At 34.1% G+C, this 19,014-nt stretch overlaps 1 protein-coding gene across 13 annotated transcripts in view; it reads left to right on the top strand.

The window, feature by feature from the left end:
• Positions 1-19,014, top strand: part of KCNMA1 (potassium calcium-activated channel subfamily M alpha 1) — a 445,366-nt gene that overhangs the window by 192,177 nt on the left and 234,175 nt on the right. For all 13 annotated transcript variants that reach the window (XM_019617570.2, XM_019617571.2, XM_019617572.2 and 10 more), the window contains one exon: positions 15,001-15,062. In XM_019617570.2, the coding sequence (XP_019473115.1) occupies positions 15,001-15,062 (62 nt within the window). The remainder of the gene's footprint in view (positions 1-15,000; positions 15,063-19,014) is intronic.

The raw sequence follows: 19,014 nt of genomic DNA on the forward strand, positions 1-19,014 counted from the left end.
TTTGGCAAAAAATTAAAATGGTCCATTTCCAGAAACAGATTAATGAGCAGCAGTGATAACTATTAAAAAAGAAAAAAAGAAAAAAATTATTTTTGTCTCCTTTTACATAAAGCCTACCAGTTACTTTTTTGTGGTTATTTCCTGACTTGATCAGAACAAGTGTTTTTCTGTAAAAATCTACATTCTCAAAGAGTAACTTACGTTCATATTCACATGTATTTTGAATTAACATTTTATAAGATTTGTTTGACTAGAGTATTACCAGAGAAGCAAAACATCATCTTTCCTTCCATGAAAACAGACAAACAAACAACAACAACAAAAATAGAAGGTAAGAAGATAGAATCACAGTAGTAAAGACTTGTCTTGTTCTGAAAATTTTTTAGTTTGTTTTGGGACAAAAGCCCATTAAAAAATAATTCAAAATTACAAGAAGGAGAGAGTGAGAAAAGAGAAAGAGGAGTAAGAACTTCTCTCAGGAGCAGAGTAAATATAGCTCTTAACTAGGTTGCAAGACATGTGGCATGTTTCTCTTCCAAAGTATATTTAATTATTTACACAAAATAGAATAGACAAGAGAAAATGAGAAAGATGCAGCCCAGGTTCTCATGTTCAGAGTCAGAGATTTAGCATCCAAATCAGAATTTCCTTAATCTCATTTTAGCTAAAGAAGTTCCTTCAGCAATCTTGGAGTCTTAATATTAAAAAGTCATTTTTCTGAAGCTAATGGATGGGTAATTTTGTGTCTCAAAGTGATCTCTGAGCTTTCATCACTCAGAACCTTCTGGGTTGCAGGAACGCACACACACACACACACACAGACACACACACACACAGAAGCTGGATATTTTTCATGATCAGAGAAAAGAAGAGCAACCCTTTTTTCACCAAGTACGTTTTTTAAAAGAACACACTGTGATACTCAGGGAACTGTAGTTATTAACACGGTATGTTTCTAGCTCTGTTTTCTTGAAGAAACATTTTAAAATGTGAATTGAGCATAACTGAATGTACTGACTGATTGCATGTGTTTGTGGGAAGTCCAGAATCTTTTTATCAAAGTCTGTAACAGAGAGGAAGAATGGAATTATATTATCTTTGTGCATCTTTTCCATTGTTATTCTACTTTTTTTCACAGAATTATTTCAAAAAGTAAGTTGATCAATAACGAATTATTTAAATAACATAGTTGAATTTTATTACTTAATTTTTCATATAATTAATTCCATGTAGTCCTAATATGCATGTGGAGGTATAATTCAAAAACGTTTGCTGCTCTGACTTGCCTTTTGTAAGTGACAGGTGGATTTGAGAAGAAGGTGAAAAAATGACTACTATTTTTTTTGCAAATAAAATGACCCTGCTTAAATTCTGTTGAATCACACAGAGCGCTTTGATCTGGGAAAATACGTAAAGAGCCCAGAGTCAACACAATCTAAAGAAGTGCTCTGTGTATTAAGTGGAATGATTGTTGACTTCTAACCCAGCAAGGAACTGGAATAAAGACAAGACAGCTTGCTCAGTAAATGTGCATTTTATACCTCCTCTGTCAGTGGCAGAATGCCTGTCCCACTGTTTTTTTGTCAGCACAAGCAGTGTATGTCACCCATTCTAACAGGAGCTCTGCTCATTCACAAAAACCTGTTCTCCTGTCTGTGTTTTGAATTGTGAAGTAGCCCTGCAGCATATTCTGGGTACTAGTGACATCCTACTATGGCTCTTGTAGTTAAGGAAAATCTGCAGCTTTAAAACCATGTGGATGAGCAGATATGGATGTGTTTAATCTTCCTTATGCTTAATATACCTGGATCTACTGTAAGAAATCAAGCTATGAACTGATAATTGCTTAAGCAAGAGACAGATCTTTAGGGAATACATCCGTGCTGCTGGCAGTCATGTTAATGAATCAGTAGGTGGACGTTCTTTCTGAGTCAGCAATGTTAAGTTGCCTTGGCATGCTTTTCCATAGGTGTTTGTCATAAGATTGTTTTGATCAAAGAGGGATTCTGAGGTATTAGGTAATCAGCAAAAGGTATCTTAATTTAATGTTTGAAATTTATGAATGTTGAAAGTTCTTTCTTCCAGCTCTGTTTAGAAGTCAGAGAGGAAGCATATCAGCCAACCTGTCAAGAAAATAAATTATTGGTTGCTATTAGAACTTGATGTTTGTTCTTATGCCATGTCATCACCAGATTGTAACCGTTTCTCATCTGTAAATTTGATACAAGAATTTTTTAAAGTTTCATTAGGTGACATTTGAATTTGTTTCTATTTCCATTTTTTAGTCTTATGCATGGTATAAGGACAGTAAGCTTGTTGAGTAGAGGATGGAGGTCACTGGCAGAGCCCAGGGATTGTTGAGATTTATGTTAGATGCATAAAACCCCAAATACATATCCACACTGGTTCTCTTTCTTTTTCACCTGCTGCATTTTCTTTCACTCTTCTCTGAAACAGAATAGCAACAGTCTCTTCAAGGGGCTGAGCGTCAAGGTGGAGATTCTGGTGGTGCAGGGCTACGAGGAAAAGGAGCTGGGCTTTCTGTTGAGAGACAGAGAAACTTCTGATCCCCAGCTGCAGATTTACACCATTCTCACATCTAAGATAACTGTGTTTAAAAGATAATCTCCCCATGCCTAGCTTTCAAATTTTCTACTTTATAACAGATTTGAGAAAAGTGACCTATTTTAAAATACGTTATTTTTTTAATACATAGAACTGAATCTGTGTAGATCAGTGAAGCTTTGGAAGGAGGAAAGGAGAGCATGTGGAGAAGAAAAAGTTTAGACTTCAATAGCATAATTTACCTGGCCAGAATCCCAGTCAGTTTCTGCTGTACTCATTTAGAGAAAAGCCTTCTATCTTTCGCAAAGCTTGGTATTAGATTTTGTGTAGTTCATGCAAAAACACATCATGTTTTTCTTGCATCACTTAAAGATAAAAATCCTTAGACCCGATTATGTACTTCCATCTTCTACCCATTCTGTAATACTTGAAATATGAATTAAAACTGCTTGCTTTGTAAAGACTTGGAGATGCAATGATACTACTTAGAAATCTCCTTGCCCAGGATTTGTTAGTCCAATTTCAGTTTTTAGTCCTTCTCAAAATAAACCCTCATGTCGTTCTAGTTCCCCAGAAAGAGAATATAACCACGCTGAAGCAAACATACAGAAAAGGTGAAAAAGTAGTTACATCGTGAGTGTAATGAGACTGAACATAAACTGAAATTGTGTGTTCATCATTCTCAGTGTTGTTTTTTTATTTATTTCTGTGGATAAAACTACTGTAAAATGAAAGTCAGCTGTCTTAAAGACTTAAACCTTGACAAGTAAAGCATGCAGGAAGCAGACCATTTTGTAGCTTGCCACACTGAAAGGGAAGCCTGTAAAAATAAGAACACTGATAGGAGATACCCTTGGCTAGCTAAAGCCAGGTAAAGATGAAAAGAGTGGGTCCAGAAGAAGGGCTGACTTTGAAAAGTTATCTTTGAATTAAACTTCCCGTGTTTCGTAAAAGAACAGCCAAAGCCAAGGCACACAAGGATGAAAAGTAGCTTAAAGGATCTGACATAGTGTTGCTTCTAATGAGAAAAGCTCAGCTGAGGTAAGTGGTGGGTCACAAGGCGAGGTTAAGTAGCCACCCATGTGTGTTTTTAAAAGCAAAGATGTGCTGTGGTTTAAACCAGAAAGTAATTAAGCACCACACAGTCATTTGCTTTTGGACTGTTGGAGAGAGTTACACTGGAATTTGTTTCTACAGGCCTTTAATGATTATTGATTATTGATTTTGATTATGATTATTGATTTTATCTTTGAACTATACTAAAAATGCTCGTAAGAAAAACTTTCAGATTTAGAATTATCACAGAACAACATGGAAACACTCATTTGAAGAAAACAAGTTTGCTGAATAAATCAGTCTGAACACTTACAGAGAAACTTCTCTTCTTTCCCTCCACCCAAAAATAAAAATATTCATCATAAGCACAGATTTGTTCTGTAAAAAATGGCATTTTACCTTCAGTTGCTACATCATTACTAATATTTTTGCATTAGATTTAGTGACAGTTGCAAATGATTGATTCTGTTTCATACCCCATATAATTTTCTCATCATTTGTTACTTGATATTGAATCATAATTCCAGCTACACTTACAACATACCATCAGTATTTCCTTGATTATTACAGTATGAAAATCACCAGTTCCTGTAGGAAATGGTATCAGAAGTTTCCATGCTTTTCTCTGAAATACTGAAGTGTGAAGAAACCCACATGTAGCAGCATAGCCTTGCATTGAACTATGAACTAAGATTTCACCTGTAGTAGCCTATAATTATACTTGTGCATATTATACAAAAGACAAAATTTACACTCACATATTTTAAAGGAGCAGGAATCACTTTGTTTACTTCAAAAGCCAAAACTGGCTTTCTTAGCACAAGCACATGCTTCTCTCTAAATGCAGATCGCCATGATCCTGCACAATTGTTTTCTTTGTATTTAGCTGCACTGAGTGAAATTGTGAAATTTTGTGTTATTTCATAGAGATCTGAAATCTCATGATTAATGTCTGTATTGAAAAATTTATTGGTAGGCAGTTAAAATTTATCTAAAAAGAAAGGAGCTCATGTAGCTATATTGCCCTGGAAAATTGGGACTTCTGATTAGAATTATAATTTTAAATAGCCACTGGAAAGCGATTAGGCTGTTTTTTTTTATTATTTAACTACAGTTTACAGTGACTGCTTAAACTGTTGCACTATATTAACTAAATTTTAGACAATGTACAGACTTGTGTTGTCTGATAATTCTATACAAGAGCATTGCAACTCAACTTATCTGAAAATAAAAAAAAAAACTACAGTTTACAGTGACTGCTTAAACTGTTGCTCTCTTTAGAGTTTCCATTTGTGTACTAATTAAAGGCAGCTTTTTGTCTTTGCAAATTCTTATATAAGCTGGATGATTAAGTAGGTGGTTTGACAGAAGAATCAATTTTTCAGTCTACAAAGAAGATTGGTATAAGAGATTTGTCTTGTGGATATCAGTCAAAGGTCAATTTCAGCAAAAGACTGAGGGACAAACTGTGCCAGAAGAAAGAGAATGTGCTAAAGTGAAAATAAAATAAATCTTTGCAAAGGTGTCTTTCATAATTACTGTGTTGTTCAACTACACCAATAGTTTCTCCCATCCTACTGAAAATAATTTCCATGCATTGATGTCTAGTGTTTGATATTTTATTTAATTTCCAAAAGAGGGCTACAAGTGTGACTGAGCATGAGCTATGCCTGATTACTGAGTAAACCATGTGAAGTGGGATACAGTGGGCTCATGCAAATCTCTGAAGATATCATGGCCTAAATTAAAAGTCACATTGTCGGTGGCTACCTATATCTGTCTATGAAGACTGTGAATCAGCTGTGGTTTTTCCCAGACTTAATGTAGAACTTGACCAATGAACACAAGGCTTCATTCATTTGCAGATACTATCGTTCTTTTTTTTATTTATATGGATTATTTGATCATTTCTTCTTCATTTAGCTTTTTTTCTTGAATAAATTTTACTAGGTTTTACTGAAGCCAAGAACTTTCAATTTCCATTGTAGCCGAGGGCTCACTGGCAGCTCTTAGCTACAGTCATGCTATGAGAAACTTGTTACCAACCAAAATGAGACCTGTTACAGACATATCTCTTTTGCTCAGTGTGATGGTAAAGCTAGTCATGCATCAACTGGAGATCAGTGTGAGTTATGCTTTTAATGTCATATGAAAAGTGATTTTGACTTTTGTTCATATTAATGGGGGATGATTTGGATAATTGATAGGTAATCAGGAGGAAAAATCTCTTATACTGGAGGAAATATACATACATGTAATGCTATAAATTCAACGCTTATCTCTAGAGCACACTGTAATAGTACCGCTATTTTTTTGACTAATTAAATTAAATACTAAATTGGCAAAGTTGTATGTACTTTAATTGATCATATCATCAGGCACTCTCCCAGCAAACCTAATTAACTTCAAACTACACCACACTGTTAACAGATGGGACTTTTTTCTTGTATTTTTTCTCTAATTAGAAAATCTTAGTCTTTTCAAATTTATGGGTTAAGCAGAAAATTTCATTTTATTGTCAATATGTCACTAAAAGTTGAGGAAGAAGCCAGTTGGCATAAAGAAAGAAAAATAAAGCTGAAATGCAAACTAATATTAGAATGCATGTACAGAGCAGGATATGACAAAGATATTTAAGATTCTTCCTCAAATGAGAATCTGTGTATATATTTGTGTGTGTAAAACAGAAGTGCATTAAGACGGTCAATCTAATGATTCTTAGTTTGCTTTGTTTTGTTTTCTTCAGAGTTGTCACCTATCCTACTCCCAGAGGCATATTGTCTTAACTACTACAGTTGTGAACAGTTGCAGGCTCAGAGTGACTCAGGCCTTTAGTATGTATGTTCAGATAATAGTCAGATTACTGTTCTGATGTACAAATGCAATACACTGGAGCTGTTGATGTTGGTAACTCTTCTGTATTTGCTATACGTGATTTCTCTCCCAGCAATTTTGTTTCTAGATTTCTTGTTTATTATAGCTATTACAAAAACATATGAAAGGAATTCATTAAATATGAACTGTAAAGAGATATTCAGTATATACATAATTTTAGTGTGAGGAATAAGTTAAAATCCTACAACACTAGGTAATGTCTTAATTGATTAAACTGTAATACAGGAAAGACAAGAAGTTTATCATAAAAAGGGATACTGAAGCCTTTCCATTTAAATAAAACTTTTGACTAAATAAAGACTCTTTGATGTTATAGACAGTACTGATGGATTTACATATTGTTCTACTCAGGCTTCTTCTTATTATAATTGCAGTAGAGGTCTCAGAGGACTCAGAAGTCCATAGCAAAATGAAAGCAAGAGGGACAAACAGAACCCTAGAGAAGTAAAGTAACATGATGTCAGTCTCACAGCAAGTGAGTAGCAGGACTAGGAATAATAACCAATTTTTCTGATGGCTTATGATCATGTTGATCTGCCTTACTGCTGTTTCAGTATTATTTTTAAAATGATATCCTTGCTATTAGTTTGCCTAGATAAATTCACTGCAACCTTATTGCTTATTGATCCATACCCCTTTTGGGTAAACTTACGGTCTTCTTGTTAAACAGTAAGCCTATTTCAGCTTTGCTGAACAAGAGCAAAATTTGTATTGTGGATCTCATAAAGCTGCCAAATTTTCCAGTACCCTTTTTACTGCATGCTGGTGACTTGTTTATTTAGCATATAATTTAATAGACCTGTAGTGAACTTTACTGTGTAATAAAGCAGGTAGTGTAATTGAAAGGAAAGAGTTTGCAAGCAAACATTTGCAAGACTTGGGGTTTCTGAGAAGATTATAATGTGGTCATCAACACTGCAGAATTTAGCTTTAGTGCTTTAATTGAATCAAACTCAAAACTAAGAGTTGGAAAATGCTGACTCAGAAGACTTGGGTGTTTTCAAATGTTTTCTGACTTCCCTAAAATGTGAGGTTGGTCACTCTGATTTGGAGGTACCTAATTCTTTCTAGAACTAGGTTCTAAATCCTGTCTAGTATTCAAAGTGAAAGAAGTAGTAGAAATGTTTAGTTTAACTTGTCTGCCACTTCTGCATGCAAAAGAATAGGATCAATAAGCCACAAAGATGGATTTATGAGCCAGCACACTATTCAGTAAATGTATCCCTTAAGATTCATAGCACTTAGTATGTATCCTGTTGTCAGCAGCAGGTGCTGACTAGAATTTGCACTTTGGCTGTATTCATATGCATATATCACTGCTAGCTCTTCATACGATTATGTTCCAGCAAGTATGGCTCTTTTACAGGGAATATATTAGCTGCAAAATCTGTTCTTCATATTTGTGAATACAAGGTAAATGATAAGAAACTTCCCAACTTCTTAGAATCATTTTTTGAATTTTTATTTATTATTAATTGGTGGAAGGGATAATTAGATTCTTATTTTTGTCTTTTTATTATTTCATGACTTTAAACTTCCTCATATTCACAGACTTCACCACTCATTTGCTTGCTTTATCCTCATTTGGTCTTGTAAGGTGGATCAAAGCAGCCAGTATTTCACACTTAGATAACAAGATGACCTTGGAAACCTGAATGACATAGAATGACCTCCCAAGAGCACCTGGGAATTCATATCCTTACAGAGTTGATGGTGGAAAGAGTAGTATTCCTAATATTTTGTTCTTTTGCCTTCATTATTTCAATTGTTTATGTATTGGTCTGGGAGGGACAGATAGGAAAATGGAAGCAGAATGACTGGACGTGGCAAAATGTTTCAGCCCGGAGAAAGCTCAATGTATGGCTCCATCCAGAGTGTGGTACTATGTCCTGCTGATCAATTTCAGATATAGTCCCGCCTCTACTCCTGGTATCAGAATACAGTTGAAACTGTCTAAGCAGAAATTTTCTATTGGTTGTTTTAAAAATACAAATTTCACTTTGTCTCGACAAATCATAAAATTCTGAAGACTGCTGGATGAACTAATATGAACTGTATTAAACATTACTTAGTGTCTTTAGTTAACTGTGATATGTCCAAAGAGAATAATAATAATAAATCTTAGTGAAGTGCTACCAAAAATGACTGGAGAACACTCATTTTTGGAGAACCTATCTTACAGTAAACAGTCTTACTTCATGTGTATTTTGTTACACCACTATAATTGCAAAGATGCTCGTGCATATCCTAGAGTCTGCAAATTGATGCTTGGATTGCAAAACAAGGATTAAGTAATTTCTGCTTCTGAAATATAACTTGCAGCTGTTGTATCCTTAGAAATACACGTTTCCATTCCTAACAGAACCAGACAAATTCTATGTATCTATAAAAGGAATACAATCGTGTTTCATTTTTTTCTGGTCAAAGGCTGTTTGTTTTGATGTTTGAAGCATGTAAATTTTCTCTTAAATTAGGCCAAAACCTCAGGCTATTGGCATGTTATTAATGCAAACTTAGAGTTTCAAAACTGAGTTATCCCAGGATGTTGCTTTGTGGTCATTAGAAATAATTCATATTCTCCTTAATTCAAAATATAAATGCTAATAGAACAATGTAATATATTATAAGCAGTACAATAGGCCTAAGGGTGTATAATTTAACCTTCAAATATTAAGAGCTTCAGACAGATTTCTGAAGGAGCAATGTACAAATAGATTGTCATGAGAAGACAAAATAAGGACTGAAGAACTAGAAAACATGAAATAAGTTATTTGTTTATTTAGAGCCACCACCATCCCTGCCTCAAGAGTTTATTAGAGGCCATTTATTCTATTAGTCTTCTATAAATGTTATGTTAAAATAAAATAATGGATGTAGTGAATGGAAATGTCATGCAACATCCACTAGCTCCGAGACTATTCAGTCATCACAGAAAAGAAAACATGGTTCACAATCAAAAGAAGATAAAGTATGATAAGTATGCTTTTACTCTGATGACAAGGAAGAGAAAAGGGCTGTATTGCAGAAGTCAACAAAATAGTCAAAATGACTCTTGTGGCAGGGATTGGCGTACTTGCCCTCAGGGCAACTTCTAAATGGATGGTCGAGTGACTTCTGCTGTCTACCTACTGCATAGCATATACAACAGATCTTGTCCTTCTGCCTCTCTTACACTGAAACAACCTATCTTGGAACAAACACAGTGGAAAAAGCACAGAATGCATATGCTGGTTTCTTCGGAAACAACAAATTCAACGTGTTTTTTTTCTTCCAGAAACCTCTGTGTAGGTATTTATCATTGATATGCGTTTACAAAAAAGATGGTCTTTCAAGATGAATTCATAGCTTTTGTAGGTTTGGTAATGGACTGAAGTGTTACTTGTAGCTATACGTACCAAAATGTAATTCAAGGACAGCACTTGTAGTACTTACACTTCATTAGTAATTTTAGTAACACAGGCTGCTATTTAAAGGTATGAAACAGTCCAGATATTTGGTATGTTGTTTCTGGTGCATTCCTTGCAAGACTGACATCGATAAAGTGTTCCCAGTGTAAAATCTTTAAATTACCCATTACTGTGTATGTAACAATTATTTCTCTTTTCTCTAATGTAAACAGCCTTTCCATGCTTCTTCAGTGATACTGGGATAGTAGTTCAAAGCAGTTGTTGGAGAAACAGTGCCACTCCTTGGATCATCATCATTTTCTTCCTTTTGTTATATAGCCCTAGTCCTGGAAAGTGTGCTGAGCCCCACTGTTGTTATCATGGGTTCAATTCTAATAGCATTTGCAGAATGCCTATGTTTTCTCTGCAACTCGTGTTACTATACACTTATAAAATGTCCTTTTTTATTCTTCTTTTATTTCTTATTTTCTTTTAGTTTCTGTGGTTGTTCTTAATGAGTATTAATAAAGTATCTCAGCAGAGCAAAGTTCTTCGGGGGCAACTCAGTAGTAGTGGAGAGCAAAACTCTTTTTCTTTAATTGGTTTTTGTCTGCTTTTTCTCTGACTTCTGCTTAAAATAGGCATTGTATGCTTTTGTTAAACTAGCTGGATTTATTTTGTTTTTAATGAAAGATTTAAGGATGTTCAACAACTATTCCATGCTTATTCACCCCTTCTTTTAATCAGACTTATGTTTATTTTTAACTCAATGCTTTAAGTACTCAGTGTAGCTGCTAGCATATGACTTCGTGTTTCTCAGTCTTAAACAAACAGTAATTTATTATAAATTAAAAGATTCTTTCCTTCCAGAGAAAAGCTATAATAGATGTGTAGCAATTGAAGAGTTGTGCCAAATGCACTGGAATAATAAACAGAGCCGGCAAGCTTCTCCCCATGGCCTACTTAACAATTGAGGCAATAATTCACATGCATGCAAGCTTTTTTCTTCCTGTAGGTTCCAGTTATTGTGGGTTTGGGATATCAGTCTGTCTAGGTTTGTACTTCTCATGAAAGATAAGTTCTCATAAATAGACATCGGCTCCCAAAAAAATATGTCAAGGACCTAAATTCAAAATAACCTGGTTGCATTCAGCATTTGTCGTTAGGAATACAGCTAAAAACTTTTGCAGTTGAGATTTTATCAAATGGATTTATTTATCATGGAAGGATTTATTATATAATTTAACCTGATTTAGGCCTTACTTCTCCCAAACACTTGGCATGTTCAGGTTCATCTTGATGTCTCACTTAGCAAAGAAAAAGTGTGTTTCTCTGCCAGTGGGCTAAAAATGAAGTTTAAGATTCCATTTTCTCCTGATTCTGGGGGACATTATGAATTGTAATGCCAGGTGTCTGTGCTGAAATAAGAAAAGAGGAAATAAACTTTCATCTCTACAATACTGTACAATGCAGTACTCTACAATAGGGGAATGGTGTAGTTGTTTTGTACTATGTCTCTGGAGTAGCATGGGAATGTGGAGTTTCTTACAAAATATTCTTTAGATATTTACATTTTAATGCCAGTAATATGAACTGTCACAGAACATTTAAATTACTTAAGCATCTTGGGAGAATATATAGCCAGGATCCGTAAAACATTATTTAAGCACCGTACTGATGATTATTAAGAGACTGTATATAATGAAAATGCAATGCTGGTATAAAATTATGCTGGTTTTGTTCCAGAGGTCTCCTTTGGCTAATAAGCAGTGACTGAAAGCAGTGACCTAATACTTGCTAAGTGAAATAGAAAATCAAAGTCCAACTTTTCTTAGTTTAGTTTGCAGAACTTGAAAGAATGAGAACAGTCATAGGGTCCCCATAAGATTCCAAGATCAGTTTCTTAAATTTCATTTTCATCATTAAATGAGATAGTTTTAACATTCTTTATATCAAAACTGCTGTTTGGGAATTTTTTTTGGTTGTCATTGTTTAGGAGATACTTATGTTTTGTAATGGTTATAGCAGTATATTACTTTAAAAGTTATTCCACAGAATGTAGATCAAAAATCACCATTAGGTACTTCAAAGCAGATAATATTTAAATACTATGTTTAAAAGAAGTTTGGGCCAAAAATGTAAGCAGTGTAATCCCAGGGGCTTCAGCAATTTGGTTAACAATGTTTCTTAAAGACATACAAATCTCACTTGAAATGTTTGGAGAGTAAATAATTCTGGAGCTAGATGGTAAATTTGATTCAGGCCCAAACTCTGTGATTGTGTCTGTCATACAATACTGTGGAAATGGGAGGAATGAGGAGTTAAAGTCAGTTTAATTCCCAGGATCTTAGTTCTGACAAATGTAGGATTTGAGATCACTGCAAATCAGAATTTGTTGTATATAGTCAGATGACAATCAACAAACTCTGCTCACCACATTAATATCTTCTCAGATGCTGATATGGTTTTAATAATTTATTTCGTCTTAAAACACCTGTACACATCTGACCAATAATGCAGCTTGATGAAAGAACACTAAAACTGCAGATATTAAGACTTTGAAACTTAGGTAGCAAAATGATATTTGAAGAGCTTCATGCTTCATTCCTTGAATTTGGCTGAGTTCTGACTGACTTGGGTTATAAATGCAGCCTGGTCTAGTGGTTGGCAGGAGGGGTTGAAGCTAGATCATTCTTGAGGTCCTTTTCAACCCTGGATGTTCTGTGATCCTATGATAAAGGGTCAGATAAGACAACGAGTACTGGTACTCAGGTAAAATGCTCATTCAGACATTCAGAAAAAAAAGATTGTAAAGTGTAAGATATAAAAAGGATGAAAAGGAATCAAAGCTTTAGGTTGAATAGAATTTTTTAACAATTTGCAGTGATGACATAATTTTTTTGAGATTTCTGTTGGAATATATGAGTTTGATGATTTTGGCCATGCAGAACTCAATGGTTTAATATAGAATTATGATCACATGTTGCTTCAGATATTGTAATTACAGTACTGACTAATAGCTGCGGGTACAAAAACTTCTAAATTACCATTTTAATAGGTCTACTTAGAACTGACAAATTGTATGTTCTCTTGTATTGCTTGCAATATGACTGTCAAGCTCCTTCCTAATATGGCAGCTTCAGAAAAAGGTGTCTTAAAGTATTGTAATTACTAAGAAAATCTCTACTCTTGATGGTGTCTTGCTCTTTAAAATAAATGGTACTTTGTATTTTCTAATAAAATGAAAATCCTTTTCCCTAGAATCTAGGTGAAAAGTTGTTTTCACGTATATATTTTGATTAGTATGCAGAAAAAAAAAGACAGATCTGCGCAGAAAGCAAACAAAACCATGTTTTTTTGAAGTGGAAAAGAAAATTAAGTTAGTTTAATAGTTATAAAGAAATTAGTAGCTGGAACAGAATTTCCTTCCAAATTCTTTCATGTGGAGACAAGGTGTTGTTGAATCATGAATGGTTCAAGGATTGAGTGAGACAGTCTTTGAGAAATAATTTCTTTGTTCATTAGCCAAATGAAGACTAATAATTTCCAGTGGAAGCTACTAGGTCTAAAGCCTTTACTGGGTGAACAAATTTTTGTTTCATTGCTCATCTTTTGCTTGAACAGTTGAGATTGTCAACTTTGGTTGTAAAGTAGTAATTGCATGATAATGCACATTAGTTGTGAAATTCAAAGAGATGAATAAATCTGCTCAGTCAGAACTGGAATGACACCATTAGTTCATTTAGCAAATATGCTTGTTTAGATTATGTGTTTTCTAGCCATTACTGACCTAAGAAGTTGTATTTCAACTGAGAATGTGAGAAGCTGCGTGTCCATTTACTAGTACCTTGGACTCTCCAGTCCTGAGCTATCTATTCTCTAGGTTTATTTTAAAGGATGTTACTTCTAAGCAGCTACTTAAAGCTGCCAAAAGACCAAAGGACATTTCGTTTTGATTCTGTAGGCCAGCAAATCAGATAAAAGTTTCAGGACAGATAATTTTCCGTCTGTTTCTCATCCTTAGTGTACAGACACAGATCTTTTCTGATTTTTTTTCCAGAAGAATCATGGTATAGCACATAAAAATTGCTTAATTGTATCCAGGTTTTCAGGTTCCAAATTATCCTGTGGATGGCATTGTTCAAGAGACGTAAACCCAGATTTATGATATCAGACATCTGAGTTACATTGGATTCACAAACTTCATGATTCTTCAATTCAGAATTAAGGTGCATACATTTCAGTTATGCTGTCCTACTTCAGGTAGGATGTGAAACTAAATGTTCCCATGCTACTGGAGAATTTTTTGGAGCCAGTAGACTAGATAATTGTATTGGCTTTATGTTTGGAGAAAATAAAGTTAGAGACAGATGGAGATGTGATTAATCCAGTTTTTGCTATGTTTGCCAGAAAAGCAATTTCTACATTGTTAATGAGGACTGGATGCCATATCTAACAAAATCGTTTGTTTAAAAAAAAAACAACAAATTTAAAGCAGGGATAATGGGGCTACACAGAGCTCTGGTTGTATATCTGCTGTTATTTTAACCTATTTAATAATTAGTTGTTGTCTGAGTGGATGTGATTGCCAAGAAAATATATATATTTTACACTGCCTTACATTTAACCTGTGGATTTCACAATCATGTATATAAATAAAAAAACAGTATAATCTAAGAGCAATCTCATTGTTCTTAGTTTACCCACTACTGAGTGGGAGCTTCTTACTGTAGTCCTGAAGGTCTTTTATAAAAGCTATGCTGTGACTTGAATGCCACGTGCTGGGATTGCAAGCCATTTGAAATTAAAGAATCTACATCAGTAGAAGTTAGGACCTAGGACTTATTTGTATACTGGATTGCCCAGAAAAGAGCTTCAACTTGTTTGTGGCTACTTTTCAACACAAGAAAGCATTGTGTGATAATATATCCTGTTTGAAATTCAAGTAGGATTAGTTTTCATAAAGAAAGTGACAGCTAAAATACAAATAATGTTATTTTATGATTTATTTTCCTAGTGTTTTGCTTGTGTATATCGATGTGTAGAATGATAAATGTTTCACTCTAACACTCTTTATAATTGCTCTTTTCTTTTGTAGGTTGTCTTAGTCTTCGCTCTTAGTATTGGTGCTCTTGTAATATACTTCATAGATTCATCAAAGTGAGTATTCTTGTACATTTTTCTTTCCCTCCTTTCTTACAGCAATTACACGTCCTTATATTGCTCCATTCATCTACTTCAACTCTGAGCTCGATCTCATTGCCTGATTGTGAAGAACTCTGTAATACTGCATGGTCTACCAAATAACTCAAGGATGGGAAAAAGATCTTATATAAACTGGATTGAACATATTCACATTGGATTTGTAGAAAGCATTGGCGGAAAAACTGTGTGTTGAGATAACACATACTGTTGCAAAATTTTTATGTTCATTGGGCATATGTAGAATCTTTCAAGTTCAAGACTATAGTAATAAACATAGAGGAAGAGTATTTGTGAATAAAATCAGCTTGCAGCAGGAAAAAAAAATCAAGACAATGACAGAAATGTTTCTGAATAGAACAAAAAGCTTCTGAATGAAGCATGAGCATTGTTTCTTGCTTTCAGATTTTCACCTGCTGAATTTAAAAGATATCTCCCTAGATAAGGTGAACACTAAAAATTTCCAAAGCATCTGAATATGTTTTTAATTATGTGTTGACACACCAACATTATAATACCGTGTTGTGGTTTTAGCCAGGCAATAAGAAGTTTCATCTTGACCTTAAAGGAGATGATTTGATAACGATGTAACTAGGAATATCCTTCCTTTGGTCCCATTCGTCCTCCACCCTCATTTTTAGACCAAGCTTGATGCTGGCACTAGTGGAATAGACAAAACAGTAGTCCAAAGAAGAAAACTGTGATTTAATAAAATATTACTATTTTGAATTTACTATTTTGAGAGGATGATATTCTGAAGTATAAACAGCATTTCAAAGCTCTTGAACATTTTTTTCTAAACTACTTTTAGTCTTACCTTTTCTGCAACAGCTAAGCCATACCTCTGTAATCTAGATAAACTAAGCACAGCACAAGAAAATTGGAGATAGATTTATTTATTTATTTATTCATTTATTTATTTATTTATTTATTTATTTAACGGAGAGGAATAACTTGTGGAAAAATCCAAGTACTTCTGTGAGATTCCTCAAAGAATGGACAATACTTCTTTCCCCTTAATAGGAGGATTATTTTCTTTAATATGTTACAATTGAAGCATGTAAGCTTTTCTGAAGATGTTTTTAAAACACAGCGCGAAAACTTCAGAGTGCCCTACATATCCATGTCAAAACTGTCAAACAGAATAGGTTATTTTTGATTCCTAAGTTTATCAGTATTTAGTAAGAGTAATTTCTTTTAGGATCTTGTCAAGTGTGAAATGATGAAGGTGTTAAGTGAGGAATACTTGCAATCCCCTTTATAAAATAACTGAGAAAGTGAGAAAGCCTGTACGTGATCTAGTGTGCATATTGGACAATGACATATGTGATTGTGTGATTCCTCTTGTCAATGCATTCTTTAGCTGTTGTATTCAGCCTGTGCTATGGACACTTAGCCATCATTTAATCTCACATGTACAGTGCCAAAAATCAAGTCTTCTATACAGAACTGAAGACTACTAGTGTAAGCATTTGTCCAGAATAAAATGACAGAGGTTTATTTTTTCCTAATCTGCCAGTAGTTTTCTAGACACAATGGACAGCTATGTCCTTGAAGAAACCCTACATAACTTCATGCCTACAATAAACAGCATCAGGAAAGATGGGAACAGCTTACAATACCCTTTTCTTGGATGGTGAGGGAAGGAGAAAGAGTGGTTTGTGTCTTGTCATGATTAGTTCCAGTGAAAGACACTGAGGAATTCAGTAAGGCCAGTACTGCATATATTACCTATTGTTCCCTCAACTAAAGTAGTGGAATAAGAAAGGTAAAAACGGGCAGGCAAAACAAATTTCATTGCAGCTGAGAGGAGTGTAAACTCCATGCTTTTATTTCCCACGTGCCGCTGACTTGAATCATTGTCTCCTAGTACCACAAGGTGTGTATGTAACATTTTTTCCATGCTAGAAACTAATGGAATATTTTAGCCTTTAAAAATGGAGAATCATTTAGAAGAGAAATTTCTACCTTGGCATCCCTAACAATTAAATCTTGTCACTTCCTGATAGGAAATGTTTCACTTTCCTTCCTTTATTTGTAGCATTTCATTCATAAAATACTGTTTCCTTGGACAGTGGTGTTTTTCAATACTAGCAATAGCAGTTAAATATGAAAAATGTTTATAGAGGGATTCTATAAATATTACCCACATAATTATTTTAATTTTGGGGTAATAACCAAAGCATTAACATTTTATGTCTTTAATTTTGCTTTCAATAAAAGACCTTTCAAAAAAAAAAAAAATCATAGCACTCATACAGAAGATTTTTTAATAAGAAAGTGATTTACCTTTGTACAAGATAGCATCATTTGTGCTAATAATGGTTCATTTCCAACTTATGTTTCCTTTAAAATTGTTTATAATTTTAGTTCTTCAAGATGGGAAAATAATGGAAGCATGCTTCAATTTTAAGAGTAAAACTGACAGTCTTCATTTGATTCTCTAGTCTGCTGGCTATGCAGCAGTACAACAGAGAGCACGTTGTCTACAAATACTTTTTTGTTTTCCACACATAAGTAGTTTCCACAACTTTCTCTGTCCATTTTGGTTCATTTTTCTGCTTCTAAAAGGTGGTTTAACGCACTTGGAATTACTCCTCTGAGTTTTATTGACATCAACAATGAAGGTGAACTGCCTCTTTTCTTTTGTCATCCTGACATCTGAATTTCATACTTCACTAGTGGCTTGAATAGAGTGGCAAAAAAAAAAATTGTTTCCTATAATCATCTTTTGGCATGACCAGTAAAAGCACTAGCAAAGACCTTCTTAATTTTCCACTAAATTGTTAACTCAGAACTCCCTTTTTTCTCTTTCTTGCAATTTCAGTAGCATGAAAACTGATTATGAAGTGAATATTCTTCTCTCTGCTTCTGATTTCTCTTCTGGGGTGAAATGCAGTTCACAACCATACATATGAGCTGTTTCTTTCAGGTGCAGAAATGTAATACTTGTCCGACATAGCTTGCTTCCTGATTACTGCACTATCTCCTGAAGTCTACCTCATTTATTGGATTTCTTTTCCTTAACATTCAGCATCCACATAGAAATGATAGAGCTGATCAATGATGAGGTGAAAACATGTCTTGCTACTTTATATGTTCTGCTCACCTATGTTTTTCAGTTAGGCTTTTTTTGGTGTTCATATTTTCAAAGGTATCAGTGTAGTTACTGCTCAATAGCTATCTTTTCTCCCGTACTGTTCCACATACCATACTTGATTAGAATTGTACATAAAAGTGCCATCTGGCAATGAGTGTAAAACAGCTGGATCTAAGAATAACAGTGGGATTGTGAATGGGAAGATTTACACAAATATTCATAGAAGTGTATAGGATCACAAGCTAGTTCTCAACTGTTTCTTTCTTAATCAGACAGATTTTTTTTTTTTTTGTACATGGGAAATAATAATCATAAAAAAACTTTTAGACAACTCTACATTTTAATATTCTATCTTTCTTAGTATATCTGAGAGGATCGTGGAAGTATTTGCTCTTTTTCAATACTGATTCTGTAAATTCCCATTTATGTAGATCTTATGTCCTTTGTCTATTCTAGACTTTCCTTAAAATTTCCCAAGGTTCTTAAAAAAATGTCCTATATATATACATGATCTCTGAACTCCTTTCGTCAATTCTGTGACTGAAAGGAGAATGCATAACTTTAGGTATCACAAATTCAAGTTTAGTTAATGCTGATCATCCTCTACTTTGTGGAAGTGAGCTTGATGTATTTGGGATTGTATTAATTATGAATTAAACATTGAAGAGAATGTGATTTAAAACAGTTTTACTTAGATTAATTATGTTTAAAGCCTTGTTCTAAGATATGGTTTATTGAGGCAGTGTTTTTTGATAAGAAGTCACAATGTTAAATTCTAACATTAACCATAAAATATTTTAAGGAAAAAAA

This window comes from Meleagris gallopavo, chromosome 8 (genome assembly GCF_000146605.3).
Source record: "Meleagris gallopavo isolate NT-WF06-2002-E0010 breed Aviagen turkey brand Nicholas breeding stock chromosome 8, Turkey_5.1, whole genome shotgun sequence".
NCBI lineage: Eukaryota > Metazoa > Chordata > Aves > Galliformes > Phasianidae > Meleagris > Meleagris gallopavo.